The sequence below is a fragment of the Heteronotia binoei genome, chromosome 6 (assembly GCF_032191835.1).
Source record: "Heteronotia binoei isolate CCM8104 ecotype False Entrance Well chromosome 6, APGP_CSIRO_Hbin_v1, whole genome shotgun sequence".
Classification (NCBI taxonomy): Eukaryota; Metazoa; Chordata; class Lepidosauria; order Squamata; family Gekkonidae; genus Heteronotia; species Heteronotia binoei.
This window is the reverse complement of record NC_083228.1, coordinates 42,075,314-42,093,149: the sequence shown is the minus strand read 5'-3', so window position 1 is coordinate 42,093,149 and position 17,836 is coordinate 42,075,314. Positions and strand designations below refer to the sequence as shown.

Here is a 17,836-nt window from a genome sequence, read left to right as displayed (position 1 = left end):
CGCCCAGACATTACATAGAATATGCATGATTCCAGTTTCAAACAAAATGTCAGCTGCACATATTGGGAAGATGGTGAGTAGTGCTTTCTCACAGCATACATGGTTGAATGCACCCAAAAGTAACATCTGTAGGGGAAGAGCCTCTCAAGGTACTGAGCAGGTAAAATGTTACTTACTTCAGATATATGTGAATGGGATTTTCAGTCTATTGTGTGAGGATAGACATCCTTACAACTCCACATTTTAAACTCCAGCCACATTTTAAACTTCTGTAAGAGTCTGAGTTCTGTCATTTATATTTCCTGTTTTTCAGCATATTTGTGTTTAGACTCAGTGTTGATTAATAGTGATGGAAGCGTTCAGTTTGCTCCACCTGAAAGTGAAGGTAAATGCATGTTACTGATTTCATTACACTACATTTATATTTTTGCAATATTAAAATAAGTGCATACAGTTTTAGTGATTTTTCTTGTGTCATTAGGATCGTATGATATGTTTTACTTGGCTCCTGAGACAGCAGAAGAGGATTTTGTTACTGAAAAGGTACCATATGATGTTAATAAGATCTAATGTACCTGGAAGTACATCTTTAAAGAAAAGAGCAATTACATTTCAGGTTTACAAAGACAGTCATGTTTACAAGCATATTTGTACTCCAGTGTTAAAAGCAAACCCTAAAAAGCTAAAGTTTTGTTTGATGCCACTATCTGAGTTGTTATATATTTGTGTTCAAGTAAAATGCAATGGATGGATTTTTTCGTTTACTAAGCCTTTGGCATAAATAGAACAGCATTGTTTCTGACATTCAACTTAGACACATAGACACATGAAGCTGCTGTATACGGAATCAGATCAGCAGTCCATTAGAAGATATTGAAGAAGAAGATAATGGATTTATATCCTGCCCTCCACTCCGAAGAGTCTCAGAGCGGCTCACAATCTCCTTTACCTTCCTCCCCCGCAACAGACACCCTGTGAGGTGGGTGGGGCTGGAGAGGGCTCTCACAGCAGCTGCCCTTTCAAGGACAACCTCTGCCAGAGCTATGGCTGACCCAAGACCATGCTAGCAGGTGCAAGTGGAGGAGTGGGGAATCAAACCCGGTTCTCCCAGATAAGAATCCGCACACTTAACCACTACACCAAACTGGCTCTCCACACCAAACCAAAAGGTCAATATTGTCTACTCAGACTGCAAGCAGCTCTTTAGGGACTCGGGTTGAGGTCTTTCACATCACCTACCGCCTGGTCCTTTCAGCTAAAGATGTCAGGGATTGAACCTGGGATCTTCTGCATGCCAAGCAGATGCTCTGCCATGCAGCATCTCAAGGTGTTGTTTCTGTTGTGAGGAATGTTGCAAAGGATACCTCTGTTTCCCTTTGGAAGTTGTATGCTTCCTTTTGTGCAGCAGCATATAGCTAGCTTTCTCCCTCTTTATCTTTTGCACTCAAACTGACTGCTGTGCTATGGTCCTGGAAAGTCAAAAAAGAAACCACTGGAGAGTAAAGCCGTCAAATACCAATGCAATTATTCAAAACATGCACCAAGCATTCACCACCCATCACACCTTTAAGACTGAAGATGCTGTTTATTATAACTTTGAACATTTGGGGTTCCAATTATAAGGAGTGATCGATAAAGGAAACGAAATGCACTGAGAATCTAGACATACATCTCTATGACTTTTTCCAGGAGTATCTTACAATTGGAAGACTCATGGTCTGACCATAAGGATTCTTTACATCTTTTGTGCCTCTTTTGACTCCTTTCTGGGGGCATTTGACAACTGGAAGACCTACAGCCTGACCATAGGATTTCTAGACAGTTTGGCACCCTTGGATATACCTAGAATGTTGTTTTATGAACTGCTCAGTGGAAGTTCTGCAGCCGGTGATTCTTGGATGGATGGATGGATGGATGGATGGATGGATGGATGGATGGATGGACGAACGGACGAACGGACAGACATAGACATACACTGTGTCTTTAAATATGCCATTGCACTTTTGTAAAATGTTGTGCCTGGTTCTTGCAGCAAGCCCTGAGAAAAAATATACAGGACTTATGCATGTGAATGCTTGGTGCATGTTTTGAATAATTGCATTGATATTTGACGGCTTTAATCTCCGATGCTTTCTTTTCAACTTGTACGTACTGGGAAAATCCTTTAATTGGATGGTCCTGAAAAGTCAGTTATGAGAATGTTCCAACCATAGCCAATATGTTCTTGTGGCATACATACAGCAATCGTATAGAAAAGCCTGTAATTGTGCTCTGCCGTTTCGTGATCAGGAGTTTGCCTGAGGCCTGCCAGGGCTCAGCGGCTGGTGCTGATACTGGCAGAAGTGTCAGCACAACTGTTTGTGGACTGTGCTTCTAGTAAATGTCTGGCCTTATGTCAGAACTGATGTGCAAGTATATGTATTTCTCTTGTGTGGGTGTTGTCTGGTGACATCTTTGTGCTTTTCCGCTATGCCATCTTCAACAGGTTTGTATTTACTGTATTGCTGCAATTTTGTGGAGAACAGCAAAATATAATTTTCCACCTGATCACAAACTTGTGTTGCCAAGGAAACTGAAGAATTTTCTTCTGAATATGGCAAGAAGAAAATCGGAAGACAGGCTTTCCCTGGCAGAAGCAATTAAGGTGATTTACTAAAAAGGGTTTCGTTCCTACATACTATTCTAGTAGCAAAGATGAACCTTGAATATTTTTTTAACAACCTCAAATTAAGTGGTTGGTAATTATACTTTCTTTTTTGTCTCACTAGCTTCCTTGAGAACAAATATGGGAGTATGTGTGTGTGTGTGTGTGTATATATATATTTAGAGAGAGCGAGAGAGAATTATTAATTTCAAAATAATTCTAATGAAGTTAAGGAATTTTCATAAATTTAAAATATTTTAAAGAACTTTTTACTATCTTGAGCAAATGTGTATATAGTAACAGTTCAGCATGGTGTTTCATATTTCTAGACATGTGATAGCTCTCTGCTGGAACAGGGAATAAACAGCAAGAAAGTTCTGGCAATTTTGAACAAGGCAGCCTTCCAGGTATGAGGGTTTGGGTGGGGGAGGGGAGAGAGAAATGTTGACATGTCTGTGGAGTTTGTTCAAGCAATATTTTTAAATAGCAGATGTAATTCTTGGGGGGGAAGGTTCTGCTGAGTTAAGTAGTATTAAAAGTCTTTATTTTAAGATATAACAGAAGGAATAAATGCCATTGGGACTATTCATTATTTTTAAATTTGCTTTGCAGGGAGGGCGGGATATAAATTGAATAAAATAAATAAATAAATAGGTATGAACTTAATTTTCAGAAATGTTTTTCTCTTGCTGTCATTTCCAAATCCTACATCCTGTCAACTGTACCAAAGACTCTGGATTCGTGTGCTCTTTAAATATCCCAAATATGTGTTACCACCAGTTACAGTTGCTGTGAATGATCATTGGGTTTATTGTGTACTTTTCTGTTTTGTGCAGAAATCTCACAGGCTAGGCCTTTTTACACATTGTTCCATTTTTCTTCTCACTGTTTTTTTTTTTTTTAAGAAAGATCCTTCTTACTGAGGATTCACTTCACTGCATCTGATGATGGAATAGACTTATTTAGCTCTAAGCTTTTTCTGAATGTTTTTGCTTTTTTCATCTTCTTGAAATCTTTTAGTGTTGTGGAAGTATTATATGCATTGAGCCTTTGTTACAAGATGGGGATTACAATGCAGTCCTAAACAAGATTACAGTGAGTGCAGTCCACTGAAGACAACGGGCTTAGATGGGAGTAACTCTGTTTAGGTTTACACTTTTTTAAAAAAAATTGCCTTGATAGCAGATGTTATTTCTAATGCAGTTTGTTTATTCTTTTGTTTTAGGGTTTCAAAGAAGTAAAAGCTTCTTTTTGTGATAACTTGGCTATTGATTTTCCAAGTGAGAGGAAGCCAATGGATGATAATGTAGGTGAGTACTTCTGCAGAAAGACAACTATTCTTGCTTGTGTGTAATATGAGAACATGGTAGGATTGCCAGTTCTCCTGCTGTGGTGTTCATAGTGGGAGGGGGGGAGAGAGAAATAAATAAAAAATATCACTGTGGGCAATACTCCCTCTAAGCTGGAGTCTTGTGAGCAAAAATTCTACCTTGTGACGTGAGCTACTGGCATTAAAGTTGTGAGCTACTGCATAAATTAATTTGTTCTGGGGCCATTTTCCTGAGCTAAGAGGAAAATGTGTGAGCTGGATACTAAAAAACTGTGAGCTAGCTCACACTAACTCAGCTTAGAGAGATCATTGCTGTTGGGCCAATTCTGTAATGTCAGTTTGAGGGGGGACCTTTAAGTTATGTCAGTCTTCTTTAGGCATCTCCAGAAACAATATGGTTTTACCACAGAGTTTCTAGGAATTGCTAGAGAGCTCTCCACCAGACTTCCACCAGTTGCCAGGTGGCTTGTACAATGAAGCTAATGGACAAAAGAGAGTACTTTTTTACACAGAGAGTAATCAAAATGTGGAATTTGCTACCAGAAGATGTAGTGATGACCATAGGAATAAACAGCTTTAATGGGGAAATTAAATAGATTTGTAGAGGATAGGTCTATCAATAGCTAACCATGGTGACTGTGTGGAACCTCCACATTCAGAGGCACAAAACCTCTGAATCCCAGAATCAGGAGTCTCGGCCTGTTGGCCCTCCAGAGGAACTGGTTGGCACAGTGTAACACAGGATTTTGGACTAGATGGACCACTGGTCTGATTCAGCAAGGTTCTTCTTAAGTAGTTACTTATGCTGGATATATGTTTGTGTTTATTCATGAGTGTTTTTCTTCCTCATAGGTGAAATTAATACTTTTGTCCTTCCCTCCCCCCCCACCCCCGCTTTGTGTTTCTCCTGTTTGGATATTAAGGATTTTTACCTATTCGCAATGAAAACAAGTTGATAGCAGTGAAAGGACCACTTCCTTGCCCGACTTCTTTAAACAGTGTTAGCGCCATATTGCCAACTGCTTTCACCTCTTCAGCAACACACTTTAAGCCCATTGTTCTGCATCAGAATACAGGCAAGGAAAAGTAAGCAAATCCTTCTAATGTGAGGACTGTAGTACGCTAACATTTTATATGCTGTATTTTAGGTAGCTTTGGCTTATTTTTAATCCTTGCTTTCCACTGCAGTGAAGCCATTTGAGATACTTTATGTACCACTAAGGGCTGCATACTTGTAAGCAACTCTGGCTGTCAGCCAATCTGCTGATTGCTTTGTCCCCTTGTTCCTAGGTCTGTTTAAAAATACTTCCTGAAGTCAGCATTCTATGCAAGTTCCAACTGAGCAAATGTAAATTTCTTTTTTCTTTTTATATTCTAGACCTTTCAGATGTTCTGTTTCAGAGTTCCAACTCTGTGTACTGAGTGTGTGTACTACATATAATCCTCTTTGTTGCCTTTTTGCAAGAATGGAGTGCCACATATACTTTCCATGCACATACAGTTTTGGTACACGTGAATGAAATCCTAGATTTTTGAGGGAAGACTGGTGCCTGCAAAGTGGAGCAGGTGCTGTCATTTGCACACCTCCCACCTCACTTGAATGATCATAAGCGTGGGGGTCCCAATATGGGCCAGGTGTGGGAATGCTGGCCTATCAGGAGCTGGCTTATCAGCCAGGTAAGATAGCACTGGCAGCCACCTCCGTTGTCTGTCCAGCCAGCAGTGTTTGCGCATACTTTATCTGTGTGCAACAAAAACCGGTGGGAGCCATGGAGCAGCCACCAAAGCTGACCACCCCCCACTTCCTCAAATGAAACCACGAGGGGTGGGGTGAGCCTATTTAGGCTCAGGGTGGGAGATCTAGCCAATCCAGGGGTGACTGGCTGGTCAGGTAAGGCAGCAGATGTCATCCCCTGATCAGCCTTTTCTGGTGTGAGCTGGGGTGGATTTGCCCTGTTAGGAAACTTGCTTTGCAAGCTCAACGGAACCCATGCTTTATGATGTATGTAATGGTGCAGATCAGCTTTTTTTGTAAATAATATCCCAGTTTAACCCATAACTTGTGTAGTGTTTCATTTGAGAGGTGGGTGGGTAAATGGTGATAATGTTGGCAGAGTTGAGGAAATAATCCACACATTTACTTTCAATGAATTTACTGCAACAGGATTTTGCAAAAAGACAATAACATATTAGGCCACACACCCCTGATGTAGCCAATCCTCCAAGAGCTTACAGGGCTCTTAGTACAAGGTCTACTGTAAGCTCCAGGAGGATTGACTACATCAGGGGTGTGTGGCCTAATACGCATAGGAGTTCCTGCTGAAAATAAAAAGCCCTGCAGAGGTGCCTTCAGAGCACATGCACTTAACTCATACTAACACACAGCAGAGAGAGAGAGACACAACAAAAGTTAGGCTGAACTGCCAGAGAAAACATTCCATAAAACTTAAATATAAGAGAATACACCACAGCTCCACTAAGGGTACAAGTGAACTAAACTATTCTTTCTGCTGTATTTACATAAACTTGACTCTTAGCAGGCTGTTACTTCTCCAACAGATAGATGGTATCAAGATTATGTGTGGTTGTACTCCCATTATGTGTGGTTGTACTGTGAAAAGTGAATATTTGAAAAGGGCTCATAAGAACATAGCAAATGAATTTTTGGGTTGTATCAGGGGCTTGGTGTATTCTCGGTGCTTGGGAGGGAAAACAGGGTGAGGGCTTCTGGTGGCCTGGCTCCACTGATGGACCTTCTGATGGCACTTGGGTTTTTTGACCACTGTGTGACACAGAGTGTTGGACTGGATGGGCCATTAGCCTGATCCAATATGGCTTCTCTTATGTTCTTAATGTGTTAGACTATTTGATTGATATTCCAAAATGAAAAAGTGTTTTCAGTTTTTGTCTTTTACAATTGAGTACAATTTATTACTTTTGCCATAGATCCATAGTCCCATACCCTTTCTGTTTGTTCCTTAAAGCTAGAATTTTGGGGTAATGTCAGTATCTTGTGTATGCTATTTTAGCAGCTTTTACCACACAGGACCCCAGTTTATCTCAGTGGTACAAACTATATATTTAATGTGCCAGTAGACATAATAGAGAGTCTAACTATATAAATTATATTCAGGGATCCTTTACAGTACAGTATAGTCCTAATGACCCACTCTAATCAGCATTCTAACTGCAGCATTATGTACTAATTGTAGTTTCTGGACACTCTTCAAGGGCAGCAGAAGTGCTCTTGTTTATCTGTCCTAAATTCTACTTTAAATTAATTTCACTGGGTGAATCAGAACTGTTATATTGTTAGAGAGCAATCCCCCTTATGCATTAATAACTGTACAAACATCTGTCATTTCTGTTTTTGATTTGCAGTTCCAGTTCTTTGTGGGGGTGGGGGAAGAGGTCAGGCCAGCATGTTTCCCCTTCCAGCATCAAATAAAACAGCCATACACAAGGTTTGGACAAATGTGGAATAAAGTGACCACAACTTTATTGGTTACAGCTAGTGTTCCCTCTAAGCTGAGTTAGTGTGAGCTAGCTCACAGTTTTTTTGCATCTGCTTACACATTTTTGTCCTAGCTCATAACTGGTGGCCCCAGAGCAAACTATTTATGCAGTAGCTCACAACTTTATTTTTTAATCAAATTTATATCCCACCCTCCCCTAATGGGCTCAGGGCGACTAGTAGCTAGTAGGGTGGCTAATGCTAGTAGCTCACAAAGTAGAATTCCCACTTACAAGACTCGACGGCTTAGAGGGAACATTGGTTACAGCTGCAAGAAACATGGCACAGCATGGGTACCCCTGGATCCACTGCATCAGCTGACCCAGCACCAGTCAATGTACCCATCCCAGCTAGCTAGCTTGGGTGGGACAACCATAGGATGGCAAGTTGCTGGAGTCCGTGTGGACGATTGCCCCTAAGTGTTGGCGTTTAGTGCGTGGTCTCTTGAGACTTGAAGGGATACAGTCTGCACACATACAGTCTGCACACTGCTGTTAGGCAAACTATGTACACTATTTATTTACAGATATTTACACAGACTAACAAAGTGCTCCGCATATACAACCACCATCCATCCGCCACACGTGGTCTCCTCTGCCATCTGAGCATGAAGGCAATGCTGGTAGTCATATTCTGAAGAATATTCAGTATTGCAAAGAAGTGTGCATGCTTATATCCAGAATTAAACTCCATTGGTCTTAAAAGTGCAACTGGACTCAAACTTTGTTTTGTATTCAGAGTTTATTTCAGTCTTTGTGGCTGGTAGTCAATGACGAAGCAATAAGAATTTATGAAATTTGCTTTTATAGAATGACACAATATAAAATATTTGAATGTATTTTTGTATTGATGAGTTATTAAAATTATCTCATCTTAATCAAATACTTCACTTTTTCAGAGATGCCATTCCATCCATATCCATGCCATGTGAAACAAATATGGAGGGAGAAATGCTCCCATTCAGCAAAAACATAGTAAGAGTAAAGGATGAAACTGAAAAACAGATAGATGAGAACTCTAATTTAGTAACAGTATGCATGTCATCTGATGTTCAAGAGCATGATGAAGACAAATCAAAAATGTCACTTCAGACTGTTCCAGAAGACCATTATCCAAGCAAAATGGAAGCATCCATGGATAAATTGCCATTATTCTCTGACTTTCCATGTAACTCTCAGGAGATGTGTACTTCACAAACATGTTCTTCAAGTGCTTCAAACTATACCATGCCATCAAGTGCAGCTTTTCTAAATAACTTTCTTCTAAAGCAGGACCCAGAGACAAGAGTGCTAACTCTTGTACCAATTCAAATTGCTGTTTCGGAGCAAATACCAAATAAACCCCTCCATTCAAAAACAGTATACAGTTGCTGTCCTAGTTTACATGTTCTCCTTTCAGATGCTGTAAGAAGCTATAGTGTTGACAAAAGCCTACAGAAAAATCCATCTCTGAATAATGCGAGAAACTGCAGGTTCAGTATCATGCAAAGTGAATGTGCAGAAATGAAGAGCAGAATTACTAGTTTATCCCCAGCTACAAACAACACTCAAACAAAGTGTTCTGAAAGGAGCCCATTTCTTCCACATTATAAGGAATTCAGCAATGATGCAGGCAGTAATGTTTCTTTTCTAGATCACACGTTGAGTACATCTGTAGACCAAACCCCTACTTGTTCACTCAACCTAGATGCTTTCCACCAGAACAATGGGATAAATGAAGTGTATGTGAAGAAAGTGGTACATTTTATCCAAGAAGAGTTTGCACTTGGTAGTTATTGGGAGAATACAGATGAAGCTCTGGCTATGGGTACGCATTAATATTTTGATATTTGACTATATACACAAAAAATATGAACAGCATAATAGTGAAATATTTAGTGACGGGATGATGGTCATTCTTATATAATTGACAGGCCCACAGTCTGATAAGTCTCCCATATGTTGAAGAAATATTCAGAAGGTTAAGTTCTGCAATGTGTGGCTTCTGTTACTGTGGCTCTGTGATTGTTATAATTCTCAGCTTGATTCTGTTCTTATTTCATTTATTAAATTACTTCTGCATCCCACCTGCTCTCCAAGGAGTTCAGGATAACTTTATCTTCATAATAACCTCCATAAAGTAGGGTAGATGGGGCTATGCTGACTGGCCTGGGGTCTCCATGGCTGAGGCCATCTGAACCCAGTTAAAACCATTCCAAAACACCAGGTTGGGGTATGAGATGCAGAGGCTGATATCCCACAATGGAGACGGGTTTTTGTGTGTGGTGTGTTTTGCAGGCTATGGCTTAATTTGCAGTTTTCTTTCTCAAACCAGGTAAATATATATTCACCTTAAAGGATCTTAAATATAACACCTTCTGTAATGCAATCTCTGAGAAATTTGGTGACCTTTCCTGGGAAGAAAAGCTACTAGCAAGTCTTTACGATGCAGCAAATGGGAAAACTGCTCCACCTGAAAGGTACGTGATTTTTCTCTTCCCTCCTACTCAGGCTTCATTTAATTTTGCTTCTGATTCCAAATAATAGCTGCTCTTTATCAGCTATAAATAGAAGTAAGTAAGGCTGCATTACCACTCTCTATTCACTACAAGTCAATTAAAAAAAACCCAACTGAGACTCATTACAAAAAAAATCCTGCTTCCAAATATTTTGAGTGCTCATCAATATTATTGTCACACATTCATCCGTTGCCTACTCCTAAAAACTCAGGGTGATATATGTGGTATACCCATTTTATCCTCTCAACAGTTCTGAGAGGTAGCTTGGGCTGAGACAGTTTGATTGACTGGCTCAAAGGTCGTCTGGACAGCCCAGTTCTTAAGTGAGGATCTGAGCCCACAACCCCCCAAGCCAAGTTTGGCAAACCATCTACTAAAGTACAAAAATAGGGTTCTTCAGGGAATGTTCTATTAACCCTGTTCCTCCATCCTCTGAGCAAAGCTTTGTGGCTATTGTTTTTATAATATCCCACCTTATATACGGTACCTTTGTATTGTCTAATAACTTTTGAGCTGTATAGATGCACTTGTTAATAAATGGAAATGAAGCTGCTAGTATTACTTAACATGCCGTGTAATCCTTACTGTATATCTAGTGTCTTCTAATTTAAAAATATTACATGTGCCCGGTATGTTTTAAAGACCCATATAGGTCAGGATCCGATAGATTTATGTCTCAAATTGAAACTACCATGCTTGTAACTTAAAAATTCTTGTAAACAGTTCCCATAATTTGAATTTGAGACCTATACCTGTTGGTAGTAGCTGAAGATCTGTGCACTCATCTAAGCAAAAGTTTCTTCTCAACTATGTGCTTGTACTAGAAATCCTTCTGAAAACAGCACATCTGGACAAAAAAGTTCAAAAGTAATGCCTAGGATAATAAACAAAATCTCTTTGGTTATACATGATGGACAGTATCCAGAAAGAAGTGGCTTGCTTTTTTAATTTTAAAACTGTTTATTTAATTTCAAATTCTTTACAGAGTCCATTAGTAATTACAAAGTTTGGTAGCAGTGAAACATTACCGTACATACTACCTACTGCAAAACATGCCTGCTACATAATGTTACGAGTTACACATAGTTTCCTCCGCTTTTTACAAAGCATTAACCAATAATTAATATATGACCATATGTACCTTTATTAATTAATGGTATAATAATAAAATCTGTTTTTTTCAGTTTGTGGATAGTTCATTTGAATCTTCCATATATGCATCTAACCAGACTGCCCATTTATTCATATTTTTAGAGTTATTTTTTAGTTTGTCTTGTTGGGCTTGCTTTTGATTCCTACCTCCTTTATACACAAGTTGCTTCTACTTTCCTTCAGTTTACTTAAAAGGCCTTCTTCCTCTATTTTTTTGTTTTTGTTTTAAGCTCTGTATCTTAGGCTCTTTTGCCTCCTGAAATCCATCTGCTTTTGTTAAGGGCTAAAAAAGAGGGGAGAAGAGTAGTTTTGCTCCTTCCTTTCTTCACAGCCATCTGGTCCTTCCTCTGGGTACCTTGGCAATCTCTGTCTCTGACCTGATCTGCTGTGCCTTATGATGAGGATGAGATGAGGAGGAAGGACACCCTCACTCCAGATGCACAAGGGATGGCTAAGGTTCAACAGTGGCAGGGATAGACAAACCTTGCATGCACAGGGGTACTCTAGTAATTTAAGAATTAATACTGGATAACCCAGGCTAGCCTGACCTTATCAGATCTTGGAAGTTAAGCAGGATCGGCTTGGGTAGTATTTGGATGGAAAATCTCCAAGAAATACTGACGTGGACTCAACAATGGCAAACCACCTCTGAACATCTTTTGCCATGAATAACCTATTGCAGGGGTGGCCAGCGGTAGCTCTCCAGATGTTTTTTGCCTACAACTCCCATCAGCCCCAGCCAGCATGGCTGGGGCTGATGGGAGTTGTAGGCAAAAAACATATGGATAGCTACTGTTGGCCTCCCCTGACCTATTGTGTGACTAGACATGTTTGCCCCCACCAGTTGCATACAATATTTAACAGTTACATTTTATATTATTGTATGTGTGTGTTGGGTGGGGCAGTGCAAAGGGCATACAGTAGTCATGTGGCTCGTCTGATTGCTGGTAATTGTGACTGTAGTCCTCCATGAGCTGCAAAGTGAGTACCACTGGGTTATATAGTAATGAATTTATTTCTTGAACAATGGACTTCTTTATAATGTTTTGGAACAATAAGCATAAGGGGGAGTATCCAACCCTATGTTTTCTTCAAGTTATTGTAAATATATTTCCTTTTTATCTATGACACTCTCTACTTTCTGCAAGACCTTTGAATACAATAGATATTATCTGGAGAAAATGATGTACAGTCCTTCAAACAAAAGATTGAGGTATTCCAGTGCGAGGGGCTTGACTCACATGCACATGAAGTGACAGCAACTTTGAATGAAGATCATATTCATGTCAAAGCCTGCAGCATCCTTGATCTATATGGGCCACATCAACATGAAAAGACAGTGAGAGGCTATAAGCACTCTACGGTGGTGACAGCAAGCTGCCGTGCAATTAAAATGGGGTGGCGGGAGGGAGAAGATTATTCACAATGTGCAGTTCACTCTCTGGAGGCTAGTTAAGATGCAAATATATTAACTTCAAAACTTCATTAAGTTCAGAATAAAATTATTTGTCTTATTTCATATGAGCATTAAGTGCCAGTCTCAGAACATATGGCTGGCATTTCAGTGCAGTTCCCATCATGAGCGCCTCTGCTTTGACTTAATGTTTCTCATGACTAACTTGGTAGACAAGAGGCTGTAATGGAGTGAAAGAAATTTTGATGTTTATTCCCTGTTGCAATATATCTCAGGGTATGGTTTTTCCTCTAGAAGACATAACTCTGCTTGCATGGTGAAGTTTTGGAAAATAGTACATGAACATTTTTATTAGGTACTGCATTTGGGACGACTCTATAGACCTAACAAACATGATGGGATTGGTGGGGAAAGCTGGGCAGGGCTCTCGAAACATATTGCAAGACAATGCTTATAAAAGAAACAATAAAAGTTACATCCTGAGGAACCAGTTCATGTTTCTTTGCAAATTTCAGGACTGAGTTTTACACTTAATAGCTTCAGGAACGTTTTCTATGTTGACTTGTCTGCTGTAAAATCTTGTATATTGCAGATGATTCTGTGGCATGCTCTAAGAGGTACAAGGCAGTTCAAGGAGTCCTGGTCAGACTTAGGGGCCTCATAGTCTCTTGTGAAGTGAACGTAAACCCAAGAATACACCTAACCTTTTCCTGTTGCTGAGGGTTGCAAGGGAACATTAGTGGTGGCCAACTTTCAAGGAAATTGACATATTTTTTCACTGAGGAAAGTTTCTAAGACAGAGGTGTCAAACATGCAGCCTGGGGGGTGGAATCAGGCCCCCAGAGGGCTCCTATCAGGTTCACGAGCAACTCACTGTTGTCTGCTTCCTTCTCCCTCTCTTGCTTCCTTCTGCATCACAACTTGCTTTGCCAGGCTTGCTCAATCGTACAGGAGCTACAGCAAAGCTCCTCCCTTGGAGAGGAAGTGGGGGAAGGAGAGCTAGCTTTGCCAGGCTCTCTCAATTGCACAGCTGAGCTACTGAGCCAAGCCTCTCTTCCTTCTGTTGGCTGAGGCTCAACAAGCCAGTGAGGTGGATTAGGCTGAATGTGTGTGTTTGTGTCCTTTATAAAGTTTATATCTCCCCTATCTGGCATTACATTTTATGACACACATGGCCCGGCCTGACAAAGTCAAGATCCAGCCCTCATAGCAAATTAGTTTGACACCTAAGGAATGGCAGGATTTCTCAGAACGCAGTTTGGAAACTGGAAGAGGACATACTGGAGCAAAACACACAGGATAATCTTTCCTTCTTTGGTTTTGTTATATTCAAGTTTTGTTTTTTGTTTCTTTGGTCATTTATGCCAACTAAGGTTGCCAGGTGAGGCCAACAAGCAGGCAGGGACTTACCAGGATGCTCTGGGAGAAGAGAGGGAGGCTTCGGGAGAGGGAACTCCGAAGTGAGTTCCAGGGGAGCTGCCATCACATTTGAAGGGACTGTGTTCCTTTTAAATGCTTTTCCTCCATTGGGACTGATGGAAGATGGAGGCACCTTCTTCTGGGGTTCATAGAATTAGATTCCCTGGTTCAATCTTTTTGAAAATGGGGGGAGGATTTTAGAAAAAGCACCAGCAGCTGAAAATTTGATGCCTCTGCCTCCAAGAACAACCCCCCAGAGCCCCCAGATACCCATGGATTGATTCTCCATTATACCCTATGGGGATCAGTCTCCACAGGGTATAATGGAGTGTCCAGCAGCTATTCCACCTGCCACTTACTCATAGCCCTGAAGCGGGGGGAGGGGCTCCAAACCAGGGGATCTCCTGCCCTCAACTGGAGATTCACAACCCTAGTGCCTACCCACATGACAACTTCACTTTGAGCAAAAGCATCTTTTAAATGCCTAGGAACAGTATCAAGGTGTTGCTGAGTGAGGGTGCTGCAGGAAGAAGTGGGCACCATTTATAGGATGAGCTGGCTGCTGTTTGTCCTGTGTCTTGTCCATACAGTTTGGAACTGCCCTATATATAATCTAGTATTCATTCACATATTGTTGTGCCCTGCACAACATCCTGTTTCAGTGTCCTTCATCAGTGCTCCAGAGGAACTACTTCATCTTTCACTTGATGGTTGTTCTTCTGTAGAAGGTTAAGAAGGAAGGCTTATATGCAGGAAACAGATCCAAGCAGAAGTATTGGTGATTGACTTGGAGTGCTCATTTGAGCAGAGAAGGAAAAGTTACATAGAAAGAAAAGTTCCTTGATTTACTCCCTGCTTTCAAATCAGAGCCAAGAGGAAGATAAGAAATAAATATTTCAAAGTCTGGATGAATAAAAACTCAAACTCTTTCTAAAACTGCCCCTGTCATGCTGCAGCCTGGGGAGAACATGACAGGTGGCTGAGTCAGCCACACATGCTGAAGTTTTATAAATCACAGCTTGGGTGCTGCCCTCTCTGTTTAATGTTTCAGCCGGGGTCTTTGCTAGCCACTGTGTGTGAGTCATTGCACTGTGCCATTGAACTCCTGTAAAATCTCTGAATCTTTTTCTACCTGGACAGTTTGACTATGCTTTTTATCTTGTTAATAGATTTTTATGTTGAGTTTTTAAAGGGATTCAGAATAGAAAAAAGGGGAAAGGGGAGAAACACCAAAAAAAGTAGTTACCAAAGACACAATATAAGGGTCAATTTTACAAATGTTAAGGAGATTCCTTAGTCGAAACATGCAACTTCTTATGGTTTTTATCTTGACTATGCTTTTTATGATTTTCTTTTTCTGTTGGGAGGGGACAGCTTTTTCATTAACACAGCTTTTACTTATAAATTGTTTTCTGCTTCCTCACTGATATTTCCAGGGTAAAAGAAAATGAATGTGATGATAAATATCAGTGTCTGAACGAGCCTAAGAACCTACTGAATGCCAATGATGAAACAAATGGTAAGAAAAATCAACATGATTAGACCAGAGTATGCCAGTCTGAAGTTATCTGAGTTAGCAATCCTACATTTCAAGTATTGCAGGAAATATGGAGAGGCAGAGGAACACAAAGAAGTGACCAGAAGGGCATTTGTAGAAAACTGGTTCATATCGTATCAGAAGGTGATCCCTTGCTGTGTAATACAATCATCCATCCAGAGGATATAGTCAGTTTGAGGCAATAGCCTTCCCTCAGTTTGCACATACACAAATATTGTCTCTTAGAATCAGGAAGACAGGGCCATCTTGCCCTATTGTTAAGTGGCTTCTTCAACCTAGACATTTCAGGTTTAATTCTCCACAGAGCTTGAGTTGTAGGCTCAAAATAATTGACTTTTAACTTTTTTTGTATTTTTAATTTTTTTTTCTTTATTTATTTACTTTATAAGTTGTCTTTCTAAGATTCAAGGTGAGAGAGGGGGAATACAATATATAATGCAATTAAACAGCATGAGATCTCCAATAAATAATGCAATAGGACAAGGATTACAAAAGCTAGAAAACAATGCAAACCTCCCACCCCAAGGTATCAAATACGATAGAATTTGGTACTGACATTTAAAGCCTTACGTGGCCTGGGACCGACATACCTGAGAGACCGCCTTTCCCCATATACGCCCTGGAGATCATTGCGATCTGCTACATAACACCTCCTGACTACCCCTTATCCGAAGGACGTACGTCTTGCCTTGACTAGGGCCAGGGCTTTCTCAGCTCTGGCCACTGCCTGGTGGAATCAGCTCCCTATGGAGATCCAGGCCCTACCTGAGCTGCTACCATTTCATAGGGCCTGTAAGACAGAGCTATTCTGCCAGGCCTTTGGTTGAGGCAGCAGGCGTCCTATTCCAGCTACTATTCCACCAGTTGGCCTCCCTTGCTGTGACATCATGCTTTACTATGGTACTATCTTATTTATTATTACCATCATTTTCTTCTTGGGCCGATAATTGCTTTGTTCTGTAAAATGTGCCCTTCCTGCCTGTGATGCACCTTATTTTGTTCTATTGTTCTTTAGTTTGCTAATTTTATTGCATTGTTTTTCATTTTAAATTGTAGGTTTTTATTGTTGTTCAGCTTATGTTGCGATCTGCCCTGAGCCCATTACAGGAAAGGGCGGAATATACACCTACTAAATAAATAAATAAACAATGCAGAAAATGGATTTACAGAAGTAGGAGACAAGGCAGTAAGATCAGGATAAAAACATATAACCACTGGAATAGACTGCAATCCCTTTTCTTTTATAAAGAAACATCTTCCTGAACCATCCCATTATACTACAGCCATGTTTCCATTATATAAAATGCTTTCGTGGGCAGAGCCGAATTATGACTCTTGTGGGCCCTAAGCATTTGTGCCTTTGTGGAGCCCCCTCCCGCCAGAATAATATCAGTATTTTTTATTTAACTTTTTCTGTTTTAGGCAAAATTTAATAGATTTTTGTGGGCCATAAACATTTCAGTTTTTTCTTTGACCCTAAAAGTTCATTTTTTACCTTCTGACTTAAAAGAAATTAAAACATTCAGGGCCCCTAAAAGTATCAGGGCCCTAAGGCACTGTGTCTGCTGCGCATAATGAATAAGTTGGCTCTGCTCTTGGGCAATTCTGTTTGACACCATCTGCAGAATGATAGCAGCAATCCCACAAGGTGGGCGCCACAACAGACAACTCATATGTTACACCAGCTGTCAATTTACATGGTGATGCCTTCAGAAGGTTTTGCTCAGATTAGGAAAGCTGTCACAGTGGGGCATTGGAGGAGGTCCTTCAGGCATGAAGAGCTTTGTAGTTGATAACCAGCATCTTGAATTGAACCTAGGAACTGATAGGAATGGAATAACTGCAGAATGGGTGTCATATGCATATCTCACCAAGCTCCTGATAGTAACCAGATGCAGCATTCTGCATCAATTGGAATTTATGAATGGACTTCAAGAGCAGACCTATGTGTAGGGCATTCTAGTTGTCTAGTCTCAATGTCACTATGGCTGCCCTGAGAGATGTCTTAGAAGCTTCAATCAGTATGAAATGCATCAGCAAGACTCCTGTTTGGGGCCCGCTGCTTAGAACTGCAGTGCTTTATCAACTGCACTGTCGGTGGTTGTTCAGTTGCACAGTCAAGTCCGACTCTTTGTGACCTCATGCCAGGCCCTCCTGTCTTCCACCATCCTCCAAAGTCTGCTCAAGTTCATGTCAGTGACATTAGTAACGCTGTCCAGCCATCGCATCTTTTTGCCATCCCCTTCTTCTTTTACCTTCTGTCTTTCCCAGCATCAGGATCTTCTCCTGCTGCCTTCTCATTTGGTGG

General features: G+C 40.6%; 1 protein-coding gene across 1 annotated transcript in view; it reads left to right on the top strand.

Moving 5' to 3' along the window:
* KNDC1 (kinase non-catalytic C-lobe domain containing 1) overlaps window positions 1-17,836 on the top strand; it is a 95,837-nt gene that overhangs the window by 46,904 nt on the left and 31,097 nt on the right. The window contains exons 8-16 of the mRNA XM_060241371.1: window positions 314-385; window positions 482-543; window positions 2,486-2,644; window positions 2,974-3,051; window positions 3,870-3,954; window positions 4,898-5,060; window positions 8,387-9,294; window positions 9,802-9,946; window positions 15,407-15,489. Coding sequence (XP_060097354.1) covers window positions 314-385; window positions 482-543; window positions 2,486-2,644; window positions 2,974-3,051; window positions 3,870-3,954; window positions 4,898-5,060; window positions 8,387-9,294; window positions 9,802-9,946; window positions 15,407-15,489 — 1,755 coding nt within the window. The remainder of the gene's footprint in view (window positions 1-313; window positions 386-481; window positions 544-2,485; window positions 2,645-2,973; window positions 3,052-3,869; window positions 3,955-4,897; window positions 5,061-8,386; window positions 9,295-9,801; window positions 9,947-15,406; window positions 15,490-17,836) is intronic.